The 21907-nt window shown below is 39.5% G+C and overlaps 1 protein-coding gene across 1 annotated transcript in view; it reads left to right on the top strand.

Moving 5' to 3' along the window:
- Window positions 1-21907, top strand: part of ITFG1 (integrin alpha FG-GAP repeat containing 1) — a 67426-nt gene that overhangs the window by 25204 nt on the left and 20315 nt on the right. Inside the window, exons 8-11 of the mRNA XM_005426260.3 lie at window positions 6174-6268; window positions 13113-13285; window positions 19845-19995; window positions 20242-20350. Of these exons, the coding sequence (XP_005426317.1) occupies window positions 6174-6268; window positions 13113-13285; window positions 19845-19995; window positions 20242-20350 (528 nt within the window). The remainder of the gene's footprint in view (window positions 1-6173; window positions 6269-13112; window positions 13286-19844; window positions 19996-20241; window positions 20351-21907) is intronic.

Raw genomic sequence — 21907 nt, 5'->3', positions numbered from 1 at the left:
CAATGAAAGGATTCTCTATGAACCTTAAGGTGCAGGGTGACAATACTTCTGTGTGTGAAATGCTCTGCATATGAGGAAAGCTGGGTTTACTGGGATCAGTTTGGGTGAAAAAGGTATGAAAGTTAATGGAAATGAAGCCTTCTGAGAGACTTTAGATATGGAAGAAATTCTTTTAGTACCAGATGCACTTCTGAAGCAGCACTGTATAGAGACATAGCAAGAAAATTGGCACTTGTGTTTTGAGTCTGTGAAAGTGTCTTTAGGAGCTCAGTCTGTCTTCTTTGTTAATTTGTAACCAGCAAAGCTCTTCAGAGATACCTCAATGTTTTAAATGTAGATCCCAAACAGCGTCAATTTCTGAGGGGGAGAAATCAGGTTCCCATGTTTTCCAAGGTCTTTATGTCCTGACAAATGCTAGTATGTTCTGGGAAAAAGAACTGCTGTTGCTTCATATTCATTTTTGTCAAAGGGGCTTAAAAGTTAAGAAGAACTTTTCTTTCTTTCCAGCAATAAAATTGGTGTAGTGCTGCGTGTGTCACTTGGTTATCTGTTCCTTGTTAAACAACTTCACAGGATTGAATTTTTCTTTGGCCCTGTTCATGGTTGGTACAGGAGGAGCTCTGGGCCCAGGTTGAGCTGACCCAAGGTAGTTCCACCAGTGCCTTGCTTTGCTTTGTGTTATCCATCCCTTCCTTTGGCAGCACCTGGAGCTTTGCTGCCATGGGAGCTTTGAAGATGTGGAACATCACAGAGCTCCAAAAGTACAGCCAGGCTTGGGAGTTTGTTTTAATGTGAAACAAGTGAAACAAGCAGCTTTCAGCAGAAACAGCCCAGGAGTTCCAGCAATGATTTTGTGTGGTGTGGGGGCAGTTCACATTGTATTTGCTGCAGTTTCTTTTCCCTGCTTGGATCACAGCTAGTGCTGGAATTTCCATTTGAGGCAGAAGGCTGCTCTGTTGGCTCTGGTGCAGCCTGGAAGTCTCACTGTGCAGTTTGCTGGCACGCTGTGTTTAAGTGCTTCTATTCAGTGGAACTGTGAATATGGCTTCTTTGGAAGGACTTAAAATCAGAATTGATTTAGTGTGAAGGAGAGGGTTATGAGGATTTCTTTAATGTCCGCAGCACTTTGAATCATCTGTAAAAGCTCTTTGCATCTGTTTTTTGAAGTTATGATTCACTTTTGCTAAAGGCAGCTGACATTGATTGTTTTAATAATGTGTAATTATCTTAGTAATTTATTATAACTGCCTCTGTCATGACCATCTCACTGAGCACCTAAAGGCACAGACTGACAAAAGAATTCTAATGATTTAATTACTTGAGAAGATAAATTTAAGATAATCAGCTTTCAAACAAACCTTTATTTTATTTGAATATCAAACTCAGTTGTACTTATTGTAGGCTTCTTGCCTGCCCCAGAAGGGTGTTGCTGTAGTACAGCCCTGACAGGGCTTTTTTCTTCTTTTTCCTCTTATTGTTCTTCAGAACCGTAAACTGAAGACTCGTGAGAGAGGATACTGAGAACTGGGCAAAGACAAGAGGGAGCAATGTATGAATGAGAACTTTGTGGTATATGAAGGTTCTTGTTTTTATGTTCAGAATTATGAAAGCTGACTTTCTTGGCCTGTGTAGTTAACATATTTCCATTTCACCAAATAGTTAGGGTTAGAAAGGACCTCTACAGATCATCAAGTCCAGCCCACAACTTCCTAGAAAACAACTTCTTTTTTATTTAACAAAACTTTAAGAAGTTACAATGATCTCAGAATAACCCCAGAAAGTTGATTCCATTTTTGTTTTTAAAGAAGCAGCGGATTACACTGCAGCAAAAGTACAGAGCATTTAAATTAAAAAGGTTTAGATCATACACCCACCAAAAGCTGTCTTGCTCTTCATAGCTACAACTTTATCTTGCAGTATTATAAAACAGTTTTAGAGTGAGTGATCACAGAATTGTCATTTCTCCAGGTGCCATTTTCTTTTCAGAGCCCATGTTGGAAAGTACATTGAAGAAGCATGAATCTAACAGTCCTTGAACCTGGTGGCAAAAGAGCACTTTTGTGACACCTTTTTCTATGTTTGTTAAGGAATTTGAACATTGGGGTTGGGTGTCTTTTGCCTAGGTTTACTCATGCTAAGTAAGTTACAAGTGTGTATGTTTTATAAGCACCTCTGATAGCTCTGAGTTTGGGAAGAAGTTTCTTGTGTGGAGCTCCTTTGACCATTTGCTATTTGTGAATTCAGTTTAAAATGCGTTCTCAGACTGCAGTTCCTTGGTTTTGCTTTTGGAGCATCTAACAATTCCAATAACATTATGTTGTGTTTAATCTGATTGACAAGTTTTTTTCTGCTCTCTCCCATTCAAATTTACGTTTAGAACAGATTGAAAATACTTGATCGGTGTGAACATTGACAATAAATGTTAAAGCTCAGCAATGTCTCTCACACAGCCTCTCTGTGCAAGGTGTGCTCCCAGGGACTGCCCAGGCAGTGGCTTTGGGTGCTGGGATGGGGCTGCCAGTGCCTGGCAAACATGGGCAAGTGTTGGAAAGAAGGCTCTTGTTAGAAATACAGCAAACAGGCAGTTGTAAGTAATGATTCTCACATGATTCCTAGATGGAATAAGACTTCTGATTTTGTCTTTACATATTTAGACATAAGTGCAGGTTTGCAGGTGATGAGTATGTAGGACTGTTCTTTTTCTAGCCCTTTTCAAGCCTAAAAGACTTGATCTTTATTAACCATGGGGTTATGCTGGATCACAGTCAAGCCAGAATTGTGTGTAGAGAACTTGCTCATTAACAGTTGAGTTTCTGTTTCTTGCTCCAAGCTGAGTGCTGCTAGCACAGGACATTTGGAGTCTGGAGTGTTTGGGCACACCTACTGCTGCAAATGATATTGAAATTGCAAATAAGATTTCCACCAGTTTGGAATGAGATTTCATTTTTAAATGAAAGGGACAGAAAGACAGAGTAGCAGACCTCAGGAACTGAGTGAAGATTACAGAGGGTCTCTATAACAGGTTTCCTAGGTAGACCTAGGCTGGAGGAGATTATTAAAGACATGTTATGCAAGGTATTTTTCATAAATACTTGAAACCAGCGTAGGTGTGATGGGATCATCCAGCCATTGTCACCAGTGCATGTTTTGTCACCTGTGCATACCTAATTGCACCGATCAGTTGTGCTAATGATACTCCTTTGAATTTCTGTCTTCTTTTGTGGAGAAATTTAACTTCAAGATCAGAGTTTAGAACTGAAGGATGTTTATTTACATTGGGATTGAAACCAGGCATGAAGATAGGAAGTTTTTCTTGGATCCAAGGTGGATTTGTTGTTAGTGAGTTAAAGCTCTTAAGTTAGCAATTGCTGGGGATGTTTTTTGTGTGGTCTTCAAGGTCAGTAGTTTGCATTCCAGCAGGTGCTTCCAAGGTGGAATGGATGTTTATCTTCTGGTCAGAGGAATTGAGGAAACTCTGGCCTTCCAATATGGAATAGATATCAGAGTATTTTCAGTTTGCAGGGACAAAGGCGTGGTGTTTGATGCCTATTTGTATTTATTCATTCTTTGATCATACTAAATATTTTAATCAAATCTTTTAATCAAATCTTGAGCTTGTAATTTATCTACAGCACCTTCATGTGGAAGATGATGGCTTTGTGTGTAATTGTGTGCCAGTTCTGTCCCTCCTGTCCTATGGATTGGTTATTCCTCCAAGCTCCAAGGGTGTTTTCATCAATGTCCTGCCCTACTCTGAGCATTTCCTACCCACACTATCAAACTGAGTTATTGGTATAACAAGATGAATGTTTGCAGTATAAGTAGAATCAAACATTTTATATTCTCCTCTGCACCATAGCATAATTTAAAATGAGAACATCCTTGTTCTTGTCCCTTTCTCAAACACAGGAAGGTGGTTCTCTGTCCTTGTGTGTTATTGAAAAACTTCTAAAATCACTTCAGACTGAAACTTTTGTGGAAATGTATTTAAAATGTTAGGGCTTAATTTACATTTTATATTCAGAAAACTGCAGCACTAATTATATTTTAGCAAATCCTTCAATATTCCCATGGTTTATAGTTTGCAAATTGAACACTTTCTTCCATTTAAGTTTAGAAAAAAAACTGTACAGACAACAGCATTTTAATCTGTTCATGCAAGCAAAGATTCAAGATGATAACATGTTTTAATTGTTGTCTTGAATGATGCAGAAGGAAAACAAACACTTTCAGAAGCAGGTGCTGATTTCAGACAGATTCAATAGTTGCTGTGTTGATTCCTCTGTTCAAGAGTGGGGATTCCCTTTCCCATCTCTTTGGATGTGAACTTACTGGATTTCTATCACCTAGGCTACTTCACATCCTAAATTCTCTCTCCTGGAGCAGAGAGCTGCCATGAGCATTTGGGAGGGCTTTGGTGGTGAGGTAAAGTAATTCATGAGGCAGATGGGATGTAGGAAGCCACTAAAAGTTTGGCTTTATCACTTAGAGATATTTGGGGAAGTCTGATATTTTCATCACTCCTCCTCCCCTTATAACCCTCCTTTCCATCTCCCAGCTTGCTGATGGAATAGGGGAGGGACCCAGAAATGCAGCTGCACAGCTGTGGATGTGCCACACCCCCAGAGGGAGTGCAGCCTCACAGAATTATGGGCTGGCAGCTGAGAAAGCTTTCTTATGGTGCTGGTAAAGTATGGCAGGACCTCTGGGCTGGGGCCAGTTCTGGGCTGGAAAATGAATAATGGGTTCAGTGACAGGCAGATGATCTGGGTTTTGCATATTAGCTCAGGAGATTTCATCAAGCAATTTTACAAAATCCACTTGCCTAAATAAGCTGGTTTGGATTTCTGCAAAGCCAAGCAGTAGATGTGCCTGAGGCCCCTTGGTGCTCTCAGCACCTTTGTGGTTCATACAGAAATCTGTTTTGTAGCATGTTCATAAGCTGCATTTCTGAAACATCAGACCAGTACAAATTTCATTTGTTATGGGATAGCCAAGCAGCTGTCAGGGAGCCAGACTGAGAGGATGTTTGTGGCTGTAACCTGCAATATTTTATAGGTGTAATATAAATCCAGTGGTGGAAATGATTCAAGTAATTAACATGCCAGCTGAGGACCTCTCTGTATTGCAGTGTTCACAATGAACACTGTGGTTATCTCAGATGAAACACCCAGCTCCTCAGACCTGCACAGGCTAAGGGGCAAGTTGAGAAGGTGAATTGTTTTTATTACCCTGTGAGTTTGATTCCATGGGCTGGAGAAGTGGATTGCCTGCAGTGTGCCTGAGCTGGGGGTACCATGGCAAGCTGTGGTTCTGGTGTGGATGTGGCAGCCCAGGCTGTCAGTGCAGCAGTTCTGCTGCTGCCCCTTGGCACTCTGCTCCTCTCCCTCTGTGCCTCCCAGGGAGCTGCCACTGCTGGCCTGGCCCTGGGAGGAAGGCAGGGCTGCAAGGTCACCATGGCAACACTGAGATTTCTCCTGGAGTAGATAATGGACAGTAAATTATTACTTTTTTCCCCACTCCATGCTCTGTGTGTCAGAACTCTAGATGCAAATAGTCATTGCTTGTTTAAATATTAAAAGGTCATTATTCTACTCAAGGTTTTGGAAATACATGGATTAAAGGCTCTTAAAGAACATTTTTGAAAACCTGTAATTTGCTCAAATTTACCTAATTCTGTAAGCCTGGGATTTATTAGCCATTGTGTTAATCAGCTCCCCAGTGTTGTGTTTTGTGTTAAGTACAGATTAAGATATTACTTGTGAACTCATGACTCTTCCTAAAGTCTTGCTGACAGCACAAGAGTTTAAAACTAGTTCAGAAAATTGAATAAGTTTTTATGGTGGACTTGTAATGGTGGATTGGTATTAAAGGTAATTTTTTCCCAACTGAACACAGGGATTAAATTACTAAGGACTTAGTCTTCTCAGTATGTCAGTAAAATTTCAAATTCTCTCAATATTATGGGTCAAGATGAAAGTACATTAGCAAAGGCAATCTTCAAACAAAAGACATAAATTATTGGGGTAAGGATTTGAACAGGTCTAGTTTATATCATGTAATTTTTCACATTTAAAAAAGGTGTAAATTATTCACAGCTGATTATTTCATACAAGCAGGTTTCTGATTTTGCAGATACAAACCTGACAAGCTTTTTTTTTCCTCTTTGACAGATGGGGATGGACAAAGTGAACATTTATTACCAGTCTGTGAAGATGAAAAATGTCAAAGAAGTGCCATCTACCTAACCAAGCTGGGACTGGACCAGGTAATGTGAATTTGGAATAGCAAAGACAAAGCAAAGTACTATGTTTATAAAATTATATGAAATAGAAATTTTTCAGGAAAGAAATGAAATCTGCTCACCTTCAATTATAGAATACAAGAGACTTGTATTTATGTACTTGTGTGTTCCCTATCTGAAAAAATATAGGTTTGGTGAAAGAGGTTCCTAGAATTTTTTATAATGGATAATTCTACTCAAAGAAATGATGGAGGCTCCTGAAGAGTCACTTTCTTGATTGCAAAACACTGCATTCTAAGCACCATAACTGTTCCAGCATGAGATGAAAAACCAGGTTTGTGCTAAGAGCTGGAAACAAATCTAATTCAAATGAGCTTGTTTAGTTTAACTTGGGGAGTTATTTTGGAGTCAAAATATATATGCACACACATATATCACTGAACCAGCCCACACTTCTTACCCCTAATTTCTACTTTGTCTTTGTTTCTTAATAATGAAGTAAATTTCCAGGTGGTATAAAAAACTTTTTTAGGCTGTGTGTCTTCAGGGCTGGGTATCTGTTAAATTGTTGGAGGGTTGTTTGTTCATGACACTACTGGCTTTCAAAGACTTGGTTATAATTCATGGAACAGATTATTATATGTTCATTTATTTAAGCATGTGATCATCTGGTTTAAGTATTTACAGTGCCCTGATTTATAATAAAGTTGCAGCATACAGTAAATTAGCCAGATGTTTGTTGGATGGCTTAATAAATGTTTTACTAAATTCATATTTTGCAATGTGAACCTAAAGGCCAAAGTGACATATAAAGTGCTTGTAGCTGACAGCAAAACCCACTGTAGGGTACTCAGAGAAAATTACAATGTGTGCCATACATGTTGCCATACATGTTGCCATACATGTGCCATACATGTTGCTAACCATGTTATCAATTGCTGATTATTCCCTCACTGAAAAATTTGAAGTTGAATTTTGTGCTAAAAGTAGTACCCTCTCTGACCTAAAATTCAGAATTTATAGCTGAACTTGTTACAGTCTGCAGCCCAAGTTTAGAGTGTAGATTTTGTCGTTTAAAGAATCAAAATTTATAGAACACAGGCTGTAGCCTACTAGTGAGGCAAATCACTCTGTGTAGGAAAGGAAAGCACAGAGCTCCCAGGCAGTGCAGGGGGGATGACTGGGATGGAACATGACATCAGAGTATGAAAGAATAACTCTGAATTTGGTAATTTATATCTTGCAGGGTACTGAGCTCAGCAGCTCTGTTCTCAGAAGCCCCTTTTGCTGTGCACACTGGTTGGTTGGTTCTGGGTTGTTGGTTTCTTGGTTCGGTGTGGATTTATTTTTTTTACATTCATTCATCCCCTCTACACACAGAACACAGCCAATGGATTGGAGCATTGCTGGATGCTGGGGTACAGCAGGGTTTGGGTTAAGGGTCAGAGCCTTTGCACAAAGCAAGGGGATGCTCAGTTTGTGATCCTTGCCGTGCTCCTGCTCCAGGAAATCAGGCTGTGTGGAACAGGGAGTGGCTGGGCTGCTCCTTGGCAAAGGACAGCTGCACTTGAGCCCTCAGCTCACTTCTTTACTCTGGATAATACAAGAATTAAAAGGAATTTGAGTTTTGCTCCTCGAGTAACTTTGAGACAAATGTTCTAAGTTAAAGTAATTTCACTGTAGGAAGTGAACCCCCCACAAACAGCTGGAGCCACTGGGAGCAGTGGGTCTGAGGATCCTGTTGGTCAGGGTATGTTCCCAAAAGGAAGGGGTGCAGTAGTGGCAGAGGAAGGTGTGGGTCAGTTTGCATAATTTCAGAATGTTTCAAGATAGAGTCTGTTATTGTAACCTGCTCTGATCTAACATTGTATACAGCCAGTTTTTATCGTGCTTCATAAGTTCATTTTTTTGACAGTAAAAACTACCAGTTTGAATTAACTGCTTAGTCACAAATACATCAGATATTTAACCTATATTTAATTTGTTTATGTAATTTAGAAATTTCACTGTGTAGTTTCAATTTGGAAAAAAATTCCAGGTGATAATGACTTCTGACATAAAAATTAGCAGATAATATTGCCCCTTTATTTTAAATCCTAAAGATTCTCACCCTGCTAGAAAAAAAGTATTAAAAAGTATTTGGACTTACCTAGAAATGTTAAAGCAATTTTCCCTCCCTATTTTTAGAATGACTTTAATTAAAAATGACAGTATCAAATGGCATGCAATAATGACTTATTCTGGTCTAACCTTTTAAAAAATTCTATCTGGAATACTCTTCTTGCACTCATCTGGATGTGATGCAGCTTTTTGCTTTTGAAACTTTTTCTCTTTTCTGTTCTGAAACAGTGAAAAGTATCATGTCTTCATTCTGCAGCTTTTCCCATGTGTTGCATGCTTCCTTCAGGTAGAAATCTATTCAAATATGCCAATTCTTATATTTATTTGGAAGTAAAATGTTTCATTTCATTGAATTTGGTCATTGTGAGGTCAGATGATAAGGTTTGACTAAATCAGTTACTCTTCATGAGAAATGGTAAACATAAACTGTGGCAACAGACTGGAATAGATTCTGTTCACCAATCAGTTTACAGTTTGAGGGAAATAATAAGGAGCCCTTGTAGTGGGCAGAATGTGTTTCAACAAGGGGATGGTACTGGTGGGGAATCTGTGGGAAACTGAGAAATTGCAAGACTATTATTGAAAAAATAGAAGACTCTGTATCTCCATTGTCCTTTTTCAGTTTTTGCTGTGTGGTTTTGTGGTTTGTTTTCTTAGTTAAGGGTATAGTAACAAATTCTTGTTTTCAGAATTTCTTTTTTTAATAAGAAACTGATCTCAAATGTGGAAGACCTCAGCTGAGATTACAGTCTTATAAAAAAATACTTTGCCTATTGGGCCTGGTTCTGTCTTTCTTGCTTGTTTGCTGTAGCATTTGATAAAACCAAATAGAAACAGTTACTGCAGTTCCATGATGGTGTGTGATGCTTTGTGATGAAATGCATAAAAGTCAGAAATACACATCTGTACAATTAGTGGCTCTAAAACTTACACTGAGGAGAGGCAGGCGATGGCATGTCAGGCTTTGGAGTTGTTCCAGTAAGATCCTGTCTGTCAGGATATTTCTCCTGATGCCTTTGGCCCAACTGGATGGCTACTGGAAAGCCAGGCCAAGCTAGGAGAATTATTTCAAGGATAACCTTTCATCATAGGTTTTAATTTATGTGATGCTGGTTGGGGCGGGTTAAGTGTTGGGGATATCTCAGATTTTTTTTCTTTCAGATGGTGGAACAGAAGTAAAGGCCAACAAAATACACATGTGTGCCTTAAGGAGATACAGACCTCCTAAGGTTTTAAAGGAATGTGAATGTTTCCATAGCAACAGCAGAATTGCTGTCAGATCCAAGTGGAATCCTATATGCTGTTTCAGATTGTGGCAGGTGTTAGGACACCTCAGACTTCTTTAAATTCACCTGCAATAACTACAGTCTAATCTGGGAAATGTTTTGAAGTCCTTGGTACTGTTTAATGTAAGAACTCTAGATACTGTGATATTCTTAGAGATGACTAATTCTTCTTTAATTTTGCCAAGTATTCTGTATGATTTTTCATTTGTTTCCTGAGGCAAACACTATTATTTCAGTCCCTTCATCTGAGAGTTTCTTTGTGGGCTTGATGATTCTCATAACCTTTTTCCGTACAATAGGAAGGTTATAGCTTTATTCCTCTTGGAAATGGAGCAGGTCTGAAGTAGAACACAGCAGTGCATGCTACAGCAGATGTTAGCAGTGATGCTATGCAGAAGAATTTAACAGAAAAGGAAGAAGTGAATCTGATTTCTCTGACTGAATTTTATGTGTTCATTTAAAATTTCTTTTCAAAATATACTCAGTCAATTTTTTTGTCTTTCTCATTTGAGCTGTGTAGGTGAAATCATATGATCAGAAAACTGGAAAAAATAGCTTCATGTGTCCTCGTTATACCCTCCTATTTCTATCTTAGAAATTAAAAAATTAGTTTTAGTCTTTTCCTAGTAACATAGTAACAGCAAATATGAAGCTCAAAGTAATTGTCTGGATTATCAAATACAAAATAAGCAGGAGATTTATATTGTTGACAAACGCATTTTCATTTTTCTGCCTTTTGTACTTAACTATATGTCCCGAGGCACAGGAACAATTAATTTTGCATTACATTACACAATAGTGCAGTTTGTAGTAGAAATCTACAGGAGTTTCACCAAAAACATGGATTAGTCTGAATTTAAACTGTCAGTAAGTCACAGCTGGTGCTGGGGTGGGATCTGGTTATGCATCAAACAAGGCTGGTGTTCTGCAATGTTACAGAGCTGCTTTTGGGAAAAGTCTCACAGCTGCTGCAGTGGCAGGGACGGATTTGCTCTGTGGTGTCAGTGGTGCTGATGTTTGGTAGCAATAGGTGGTGTTGTGCTCACCTGTTGTTTTGTATCTCATTGTAGACCTTAGGAATGTGAAATTGCAATCTATTAATCACTCTGAATAGAGTAAAAAGAGAAACAAATTTGTATTTGTACCTAAAACTTCATTTTTAACTTTGTCTCTTTAAGATAGTATTACCACACCTGAGAACATTTAGAAAGTATATGGTGGATATAATTGGATTTTACTGCAATGACTGTGTGAATGATACCATGTAAAGTAAAAGCTATATTATATTTCATGGTTCTGATTTCAATCACTGTTTTTCAAAATTAGACTATTTTGCAATAATATTGTTTCATCTGTCTTCTGCATGACAAATAAGTGCTAAGAAATCCAACCCTCTGAAAAATTTCCCTCAGGGTGAGAGTATTGTCCTCATTTTCTGTTTCTTAGATTTTTCCAAGCCTTCAGCAACTCCAAGTAGCTAATTAGACACATGCATGTCGTAGGGTGTGAGGGTCCAAGTGTGTTTGATGTCAGGTTGGAGTTTGCAGCAGGTGTTGCAGGTCAGGGTTCAGCTCAGAGCCGTGGCACACGCTGGGTGTGTGCAGTGACAGGCAGGACTGGCCCAGGCTCCTCAGCCATGGCTGCACCCAGCACCCAGCCCAGTGCACTGCTGCAGGCACTTGGGGGCTTCTCCCATCTGCCTTTGGTGGTTTGTAATCCCAAGGGAGCAGTCCAGTGTCACACACAATTACCATGTGGCAGGAGTGTTGCTGACCACTGGACTGTGCAGCAAGGGAGTCTTTCCATGGCAGGACATGATACTGTCGTGATCTCATTCTGGTTCTTGAAACAGGTAAATTAAGGCTTGGGTGAGAGAGATGTAAGATCTGTTAGTGCTTTTGATGGTGGTGATAGTGATCCTTTAAGATGGCACCCCTCTGTCCTTTTGAAGGCATTGTCAGTTAGTTGACATATAAAATTACTCCTGACTTTTAAAATGACACTGATGCTTTCTTCTGTAGCATTGAAATGTTAACCCTGGCACTTCATACTAACTTGCAAAATTACCTTGATTTTAATTAAGATAAATTTTTATTTAGCACCTCAGCAGTACTTTGGAAAGTAAGTGCAGATGCATTCTATTTCCTGTCCTGGAGAAATTAGACTTTGCATTTCTTTTGTAGTTTCAGTTTGATACTTTAATCTTAATTTCTTATCAAACTGTTCAGTATCTGATGCTTCTGGGGATATAAGAGAGGAATTGAAGCTCTTGAACTTCTAAATATCCATGAATAATAAAATTGTTCAAGCTGAAATGAACCTTAGGAGATCCAGCCTTTGCTTTAAGCAGGAGCAAACTGAATTCAGACCATGTTGTTTAAAGCTTTGCCCAGACAGATTTTGAAAACCCCCAAGGACAAAGATCCTGCAACTTCTCAGGGCCTCCTTTGCTGTTTAATTAGGTTGTTTATCTCTAGACAGAACCTCCCTTGTGTCAGTCTGACCATTTTCTCTGGCTCTTCTGCCATGTATCACAGCAGAGAGCCTGGCTCCATCTCCTCAGCTGGCTCTTGCAGGCATTGCAAGATTGCCTAAATCTTCTGTTCTCCAAACACTCCCTGTGCCCTCAGCCTGTCCTCTGAGGAAATACTCAGTGCCTGACCTTCTCTGAACACACTCAGTATTCTCAAATCCTCTGTGAACTGTGGGGCACAAAACTGGGCACAGGATCCAGATGCCGATGAACAAGTGCTGTATAAAAAGAAGTCCTGGGTCATCCTGAGCAGGAGCACAGGCAGCAGCTGCAGTGCAGAGCTGCTTTGCTGCCCAAGCTGCTGTGCCCAGCTTTACCTTCCTGCTCACCAGGACCCTGCCCTGCCCCAGGAGAGCTGGTACCCAGCTGGGCACTGCCCAGCCTGTGCCAGTGCAGGGTGTCTGGAGCTGAGTGTTTGCCCATTCTTGCCTTTCTCGGGCCCCTTTGAATGGCCCTCCTGTCCTGCAGCACATGGTCCAGTAATTTAGTGTTGGCCACAAATCTAAAGAGGCTGCATCCATCCTCCAGCTTTAGTGATGCCTACTGCATTGCCTTGCAATTCCAGGGGAAAAAAAAAAGAGACTCAAGATCTCATGGCCCTGATGGTTTGGTCTTACCTACATTTAAAGATTAGTAGAAATTCCAGGCTAGCCTGAATTTCCGTTAAGGTGTTCCTGAATGATTCCATATTCTGGTTGTATTCTTACAACCTTAACTGTATTTTCCTGTTCTGGAATAAACGAGTGCATGAAAAATACTTCAAATTATTTTCTTCTTTTGGTGACAGAGTTAGTAAATAATCCTTACTTGTAAATGGTTAAGAATCCTGATGCAGTGGTGTCAGCTGTTTTAAATAGAACTACATTGTTTAAATAAATAAAATTAATTTCTTTACCTAGTTGTTCTTTTGTTTTGTTTTATTTTACAGTGGATTCCAGTTTTGCAAGACTTCAGAAATAAAGACACAGTCTGGGGCTTTGTACCATATCAAAATGACAAATCTTCAGCAGAAATTTCATTTCCAATTACACTTCACATTGGAGATTACAATATGGATGGCTACCCTGATGCACTTGCTATATTGAAGAACACTTCTGGAAGGTAATGCAAACCTAGAAATAAAGCTATCAGATTCATGTTCAATCATCAGTCATAGAAATTACTAACTTTAGTGCATCTCATTCATTTTATCAAGTGAACAAGACTTTTGATCTCTGCTAAGTGTTTTCTGTTGAACCCAAGAGTGCATTTACATGCTACATTCAGAATGCATCCTTGTATAGGCTCAAACTGGGACTCTGGGTGGGGAATTCCATCAGGGACTGGAGTATGAGGCAGCATCTCAGGCACTCCTCCTAGAGCTCAGGGGCTGATTCTCTCCCTTTCCTTTCCTCAAAATTCCTGACTTCAGCTGTCAGTGCTGACTAGTAACACCAGGCTGTGTGAGCTGGGGAACCTGTTCTGTGCTGTCTCGTGGAGAGAGCACTGACTGGTGACTGCTGGAAAATGCAGTCAGTAGTGGTTTGCCCTTTTTAAGAACCAGGAATGTACCAGTGATTTTTACATTGTCCAAGAGAACTGAAAATAAATAACACACACACTCAAGCTCCTCAAAAAAGAAACTTCTAACCCTTCTTATTAATTTTTTTAGTGGAATCTTCTCATCCTCTGTTGTTTTAAATTTTTTTCTTCATTGCTTGCTTTCCCACTACTTTCTACTGCTACCATCTGGTGCTAGGTGGGAGAGGGCATGTGGGGATGCTCTCAGGGAGCCTGTTGTACACAGAGGAGTCAGTGATCCATGTAAGAGCTGACCTGGGTAGGTGCATTCCGAGCTGCTGAGCACGTGCTGCCGGTGATGGGAACGGAGCAGCCTGTGGGCAGCTCCCACCTGGCACCTGGGGATGCTGCTGCTGCCATGTCCTTATCTTTACCTTCAAGTGCAGCAGCATGTTTGCATGTGAACGTGCTTCTGCTTGACAGTAGGGATGATGAATAGACTTGTTTATTTGGGAGAAAAGCTGAGAGCCCTAGAGACTAGGCTGTCAGGGAAGCTCAGCAGGGGCAGGATGTGTGCACGTGAGTGCAGTCTGTCTGTGCTGCACAGCTGACTGCCAGCCTCTGCAGGGATGGAACCTTCTCTGTGCTGTTCCCTTTTGCTTCATGTCATCACTTGTAAAAGGTTTTTTAACCCTTGCTTTGTGGAGTCTTAATGTCTTCCTTACTTGACAAATACTTGCACTAATGCATTACAAAGGAGAATAAGTCTCTCATAGGGGTGTATTTGTTATCTTCCTTTACATGGTATTTTGAATGATCTTGGGTGCAGGTTCATAGTTTGAATGTATATTCAATATGGAAAACAAGTGAGGACCTCACTTTGATGCATCTGATAGTAAGAGAATTTGGTGCTGAAGTCCAAGAAGTCAATTCAGGTCTTCTAGTGGTTGCCTGAACATGAGTCAACCCACTGACATTTTTGTGTTAGAACTCTTCAGATAGTGACACACCTAAAAATGACCCAGTTTGAAGAGTAGCGTGCCTGTGTTCAGCCTACATGATGTGATTCATGACAAGGCTGTGAGCAGCTGAGCTCTGTCTGTACCTCTGAGCCTTAAAATAACAGCAGAGCAGCTGTTTCTATTCAGACACGGCAGACGAGAAGGAGGTGATGCTGGTAGGGCCCAGAACTTGCCAGGCAAAGTTAAAGCACTCAGGCCCTGAATGTCAGGTGTTTCACTGCAGACTTTCCTCAGCTGGGACTTCACATCTTCTATTCAGCAGTCATTGAGCACTCTGCAGACAGTCCAGAGAGTGAGCTAGAACCAGCCTTCCCTTTGCCAAGGTAACACAGTGATGTGGGAACTGTAAAGTTGCTGTCTTTGCTTTTGCCTGAGCCTCAGAAATCTCGTGTTTTGATACACAGCATGTGTATCCTGATAGCTGGATGGGCTGCATGAAGATGTATGGAGTTCAAAAATGTACTTGAAGCTGTTTTAAGTCTTAGGAGCTTCTGTCCTCTGGCTGGAGTATAATTACAGCAATGTAATGTCATGTAAAATCATTAAACAGTTTGTAAATAGTTACTCCTGTAGAAGCCCAGAAGTCACCTTTGTCTTGTTGCAATGGACTACTGTGATACACTTTTATTCTCCTTGCTTCTGAATTTGTTTGCTTATTCAATTGAGTGCATTCAAAATTATTTTTAAACTTGACATCAAAGTTGAGTGACACAATAAGGCATAAGGACTGAAAGCACTTGCAGATGATGTGACAAGCTATTAAAAAGGAGATTCAGAAAACTGAGGAATTCTGGCAAAACCAGAGTAAAGTAACCTAAATATCAAGAAATACATTGCATGTTAACATTGTATCTATCCAGGTTTCGTAGAGAAGTAATGGAAGCATGCTTTGTAGTTCGGGATGGGAGCAAAAGTCACTTTTTTTTACTCTCTATGAAATGACACATTCAGTAATAATTCATTGGTTCTGAGAGACTTAAGCAAATACTTTCTTTTAAAATGTATAACTGGGTCACTGATTGGAGAGAATTAAAACAGTGTGGGAATTAAATTAAAAGCTGTCCTTAAATTAGAGCAAATTAAAATGAAAACCTTATTTAATCGATTTTAAACACTTCTGGATCAAGCTGTTTATTTCTTTCTCTGAAGCCTTTCATGCTACATCTACAGATCTAATTTCAGTGATTGATTATTGTGATTAAATGATAAAAGCATTTTTGTAAACTCTTGACCTCAATCTGTGCTATCGTTTAGGAAGCCTGGTTTCTACTTGCTGTCTGTAATGTAAAGAAATTAAAGCAGGCAGAAACAATTCTGTTCATCTGAAGGTATACCAATACATGATAATGGAAGAAAAGGATTAAAATCAATTATATGCCTCCATCACAATTCAGGAAAGTACTTTCAGATCAAATCCTTACAAATCCCCTTACAAAAGACTGAAATAAAGATATCATAGTTGGGCATAATGTTGGTTTAGTGTCCTGCCCAGTGGATGTGTCAGAAAAATGATCAATAGCTTCAAGTATTGCCACTGCTGTTCTAAGACTCTGCTGTTCCATCTCCTGCAATAATCCTTTGATTTGGAATTACACTGTGTAATATTCCGACAGTGTAGAGACATTCCTTACCAGAAACAGCAAAAAGGAGTCTCACTTGTGGTTGCAGGTATTGTGGGGGATTGAACCTTTTGAGCCTTTATTAAGACTCAATAAATTCCATCAGGTACTCAATAAATTCCAACAGGTGAAGGTGCTAAATGCACTGTAGATCTTTACATATTTATCTGTTCAGTCTGAATTCTTGTAACTTCTGGCTTGAGTCAAAACCTGCACATTAGAATTCAAGTCCACGGGTTTTTCTTCAGGCTAGATATATACATGTATTCTGTATTAGAAATTGTGTGTGTATATAGAATAATAATAGGTGAAGGGATTTTATCAGTAGTTAGTAATTGGTTCAGCTATACCTCCTGTCTTACCTAAATGAATTCATTTTTTCACATGCTGATTTTAAATTGACTCTGGTAACATTGGAATTGTAAGTACTGCATGTGAGTTTATAAGCATCTATCTCCCATCTAATTAGATGAAAGGAATTTTGTTTAACAATTGTTTCCAATTAGACACTAGTAATTGGCATCTGGCATTGCAAAGATGTAATCTAAGTCTTTCAAATCCATTTTTATTCAAAGGTAATGTTTTTCACTGGCCAAGTTGACAATACTTTATCTCTGATACAGTTGATAACAGTAAAGACTGAAACTTGGAGACAAAAAGCAGCTGGATATGGAAAGTTGAATAAAAAACTTCTAAGTATGATAGACTTCTAGAAAGTTTTCTAGGTGTTCATGCTCAGTTTTAAATTAATGTATATATATTAATCCTTTATATGGAAGGACTCTTATTCGACCAAATTATCTCTTCCTAAATCATTATTAGTTGTCACTTGTCAGAAGGAAGGTTGGATAGAGGACTTCTTTTAAATGAAGGATTGATGAGCACCTTGTAATTGAGCAAATCTAAAAAACCAGAGGCAAATTCAATTATTCTGAACGTCTGGAGTAAGGTATTGGTGATTTAGATGTCCCTGGTATTACTTTAAATGAACTACCCTAAAACTGACAGCATGAGAGATGTATGAAATTAGCAGTAAATATTTAATTCTAATTGCAAAGGAATATGTTAAAATAAAACTAAAATAAGTCTTCAGTCTGTCTTTGGTGTTAAGCCTTATTAAATCTCCCTTTCCTGCATAGATGACTTTGGTCAGAAGGTACCAAATTGGGATATAATGTCCTCTGGAATAAAGCTGTACGTAGTACACCATTTATCTGCAGCTGTGGATTGGTGTGTATAGCTCAGTATCTGAAATGCTGCAAATGGCATGTTAAGGGCAATAGGCTGGTCTTAGTTCAGAGTGCTTGTGCTCTCTCTTGTAGCATTGAAGCTGAGTTGTTTAGTATTGACAGTTACTCTTTGTAGAACACTTTAGCATTGATTTTTTAGGTTTTACTATTACAGGAGTGTCTGTCTTTATAGGCTTTCAAGGACATTGCTTTGTCATTTTAAGGATGCAGATGATTATCTTTGTTACAGGGAGATTCTTTCTGATGGGAACTCTTCAAAATTTTGTTCAAAATAATAGGAAGGTCATAAGCTTGCACTTATTTATTATGGTATGTATCAGAAATGAAACATGGCAGTAGATACGTCAATTCTAGGGCTCCTTGTGTATCACAGGCCTAAATCATAGAAGAATTCAACTGGCAGCTCACAGGCCAAATCCAGATGTCTCCCAGGAACAACCTGAGCAGCTGAGGAGGCAGAGAACAGCAAGTTCTCTCCCCCCTGCAGAAAATCAGGGCTTGCAACTCCTGTTGCTGCAACATGGCCTATACAGCAACATTTCCTCCTCCCAGGCACACGGGACAGGGGATGCTACATCTATGAATTAATTCATTTCCTCTGCAACAGAGCTCTGCCACAGTGCATTTCTTGGGTCTTCAGCATCTGTTTAGGGTTTGAGATTGCTTTTTTCTTCCTGCTGTTTGTCTTCTGTTTCTCTTGTAGATACAGAAGGGTGAAGGAGAGTGGCATTTCCATACTCCGTGCCACTTTGATTAATGTTTTCCTTTTTTCTCAGTTGTAAGGAAAGAAAATAAACAAGTTTCCTGCAGTAAATAAACTACTTGTGTCTATCCATTCACAAGGCTTCTAGCTTAGACTTGAGTAGTGTGCAGAGTATAATGCAAATTATCATCTAATTAATTTCTGACAATTTAAAAAAATCTGAATGAGTCTTTGAGTCTTAAAATGAAAGAGTCTTTGTAAAAGTTTATCCAAATTTTAAAAAGCTCTGTTGAGACAATGAAAAAGAGAAATTGAAACAAACTGCTTAGCTCAGCTTGTCACCTTACCTTGGAGCTGGCTATTCTGATATGGTACTTAGGTAATATATGAAATGAATGTGAGCACTTAAGAATTTCAAGTTGTGATTATGAGTTCTCAGATACAGATAATGCAGCACCCTAAATGTTGCAGATGACCTCATTTCCCTTTGGCCATAGTTAATTCAGTGATTTGCCTGAGGAGAAGTGCCTGTGTGTGCCTGTGCATCCTGGCTGCTGCTGAGGCACAGGAGCCACCTCGCTGTCCCCACAGAGCCAGCAGTGTGTGCAGGGTCACACTGAGGACATGGTTCTGGTGTTGCCCTGGGCTCTGACAGCTGAGCTGCCTTTACACAACACTGCTCTGGCTCCTGGCTCTGCCCCCAGAAGGAGAGGAGGAAACTTCATCTGTTTCCATTGCTGAGGCAATGAAGGATTTTATTCAGGCTCCCAGGATACAAACCTGCCTGAAGAGTTGGAGGCTGGTAAAGTGTGAGGTTTTCCCGGTTCCAGAAGCACTGAGACATTATCAGGGAGAGTGGGAACCTTGTGGCTCCCACTGACCCATAGGCACCTATTGGATACTCTTACTAGCCCTGGCACTGTGCTTGGTTTCTACATTTCTTGTTTAGTTTTGCACTTGTCTTTGTGTTACATGTCAGCAAGTGCTTAACTTGGCTTGTATTGCCCTATTTTTACTGCACTTTAGCAGGTTGGGTTTTGTGTTTTGTATTTTGCTTGAAACAGTGGAAAACATACAAATAGAGGTTTGGTTTAATCTCAAATTTGCTTAAAACATGCATTGTGGAAGAAAAAGTATTAATGGAGCTGGGATGGGAAGAAGCTGTCATGCAATAATGAAAAAGCATGGACATGTTTTGAATAGTGTTTAAGCTGACAGACTGTGGCAGGGATTAAGAAAAATGGCAGATAAGTTCACTTGTAGCTTTTTCAGAATAAAGTAAGGATATGTTCAGTCCTTTGACTGAATGGTTAAGTTACTCCTGTTTGTTTGGATCCATTTATTTCATGCTTTCATTGTATAAGTCAGGCATGACAGTGATTGTGGTTCTGTCTGTAAAGTTCACATACGTACTCATGGATTTTTCAAGTAGCCAGTAGCTGCTAGCTGAGCTTTTATTACATCTAACTCCAGAGCACTTAAATAGTTTAATTCCAATATTTTTAAATTTCTGTAATTTAGACTTCTCTCAAGTTGGTTTATGTATTATATATGTATGTTTTACAGCAATCAACAAGCATTTTTGCTAGAAAATGTCCCATGCAACAACGTGAGCTGCAAGAGCGTGCGGCGCATGTTCAGGGTGTTCTGGGAGCTCTCGGATCTCAATCAGATCAAGGATGCTGTGGTTGCCACCTTCTTTGACATCTATGAGGATGTAAGTGCAGCAACAGGCTCTGGGTGTGGCTGTGCCCATCCCTGAGCCCTGCACAGACCTTGCTGGGCAGCCTTGGGTTGTCCTGCTGAGCTGTGGATGGCCCTCTCCATCCCAACTTGATTTACATTATATTAATAATGTTTGAAAGATTTAAAAATAAATAGCAAAGGCGTAAACTTTGCTGCACAGCATTTTTCCAAGAGTAAATAAGCATTGTAATGTAAACTTGGGATTTTTTTCCTCTAGGGAATCTTGGATATCATTGTGCTAAGCAAAGGCTACTCCAACAAGGACTTTGCTATCCATACATTGAAAAATAACTTTGAAGCAGATGCCTATTTTGTTAAAGTTATTGGTAAGTTATCAATGCATAATAAAGTCAAAATGGGATATTGTGAATATTTGAGCCTTTGCATATGAAAGCCTTATGGTAATGTTCTGTACCTGTGCCATAGCAAGCCTGCTTTGCTGGAGTTCATGTGTGTGTGTCATGTGGGAGTGATGCAGAATCACCTTCCAAACAGGCTGCTTTCCTTTCAGGGACTCCTGCATGATGTGTTTTGCTTACACTGCATGATCTGTTCTGAGGGCCACTTTGCATCCCTGTGGGAGTCACTTCTGTGTTTCCAGCCCAAATCCACGTGGCACAAACCACAGCTTACCCTGAGAGCACACAGTGGCCATGAACATGGCCAGGGTGTGTGAATTAATGAGAGCTGGTTTAAAAGGCTTGAGTTAAATTACAATATTCATAATTAGGATTTTAAACTGCATGCCCTTCTATGTTCTTCAACTGCAAAGGCATTGAGCTTTGAGCTCATTTCTTTTCTGTCTTGCTTGATTTTTTGAGAATGAGTGAAAAATGAGGCTGTATGGGAGCCTATGGAAACAAAGCTCACTAGCAACAACTAGAGGTTCACCTTCAAAAATTGTATTTACATTAATGTTATTTAAATACATCCAGTCCTCTAAAGCTCACATTCTGCACACCAGAAGAGAAAAGAACTGCAGCTACTGCTGGGGGCTGATGCTATTATTACTTTGTCCACAGCCTGAGCTCTGTTCTCATCGTGATAGTGTTTAATCATTTATCATGTTGGTGGAAGCCTTCTTTGAAATAATACCATGTATCTGTAGTGTAATTCACAAAAGCATGCAGAAAATCCTCTGGGAAAATCTTACACTTCACAAAGCCATACCAGAACTATAATTGTGTGATATTTTAATGGGGAAGGGAGTAATTTGCAACATGCTTTTTTGATTCACTCTGTGTAAATCTGTCTTAAAAACTGGGGCAAGCCTTTTTTTAGCACCCTTTTAGGGTGTGAGTATTTTTGCATAGAAACCCCAGGAAATAGGAATTAATGAGGGTCTAAAAATATTTTTACTGTGATACAGGGGAAAGTATTTCTAACAAAATGTGCTTTGTGTGATTTAGTATTATCAGTAAATGCATTGTGTTCACTTATTTGGCATATGGACAATGAGAACAGCTTTGCTCATTATAACTGATGTCAAATATACTTGGCCAGGTAATTTGTTCCAGGGGTGAAACTGAACAGCAAATTTCAGTGTGCCCTTTTGCATCAAAATGGGAAGAGTTGGATCCACTTGCATACTCATCTATGTCTAATAGATAAAACTAAAGCTGTAGTGTTTAAAGTCTATCTGTAGGTGCATATAGTCTTCAAATTCTGCTTTGCCACACACATTCGTCTTAACTGTTCAGATACTGGGGGGGTTTGACCTGCATAAAATATTACATCTTACTGTATATAGAAATTTCAACATTTTGAAATCACAAGCAAAGAATGGTAATTTAGGAGCCTTGACAATTGTTAATATTCACACACAAATTACTAGAAAACTTCCTTTACTAGAGCAGTGCCATTTCTGAGTCACACAGGGAATG

This window comes from Geospiza fortis, unplaced genomic scaffold, assembly GCF_000277835.1.
Source record: "Geospiza fortis unplaced genomic scaffold, GeoFor_1.0 scaffold79, whole genome shotgun sequence".
In the NCBI taxonomy this organism is placed as follows: Eukaryota; Metazoa; Chordata; class Aves; order Passeriformes; family Thraupidae; genus Geospiza; species Geospiza fortis.
This window is presented reverse-complemented; position numbering and strand designations above follow the sequence as displayed.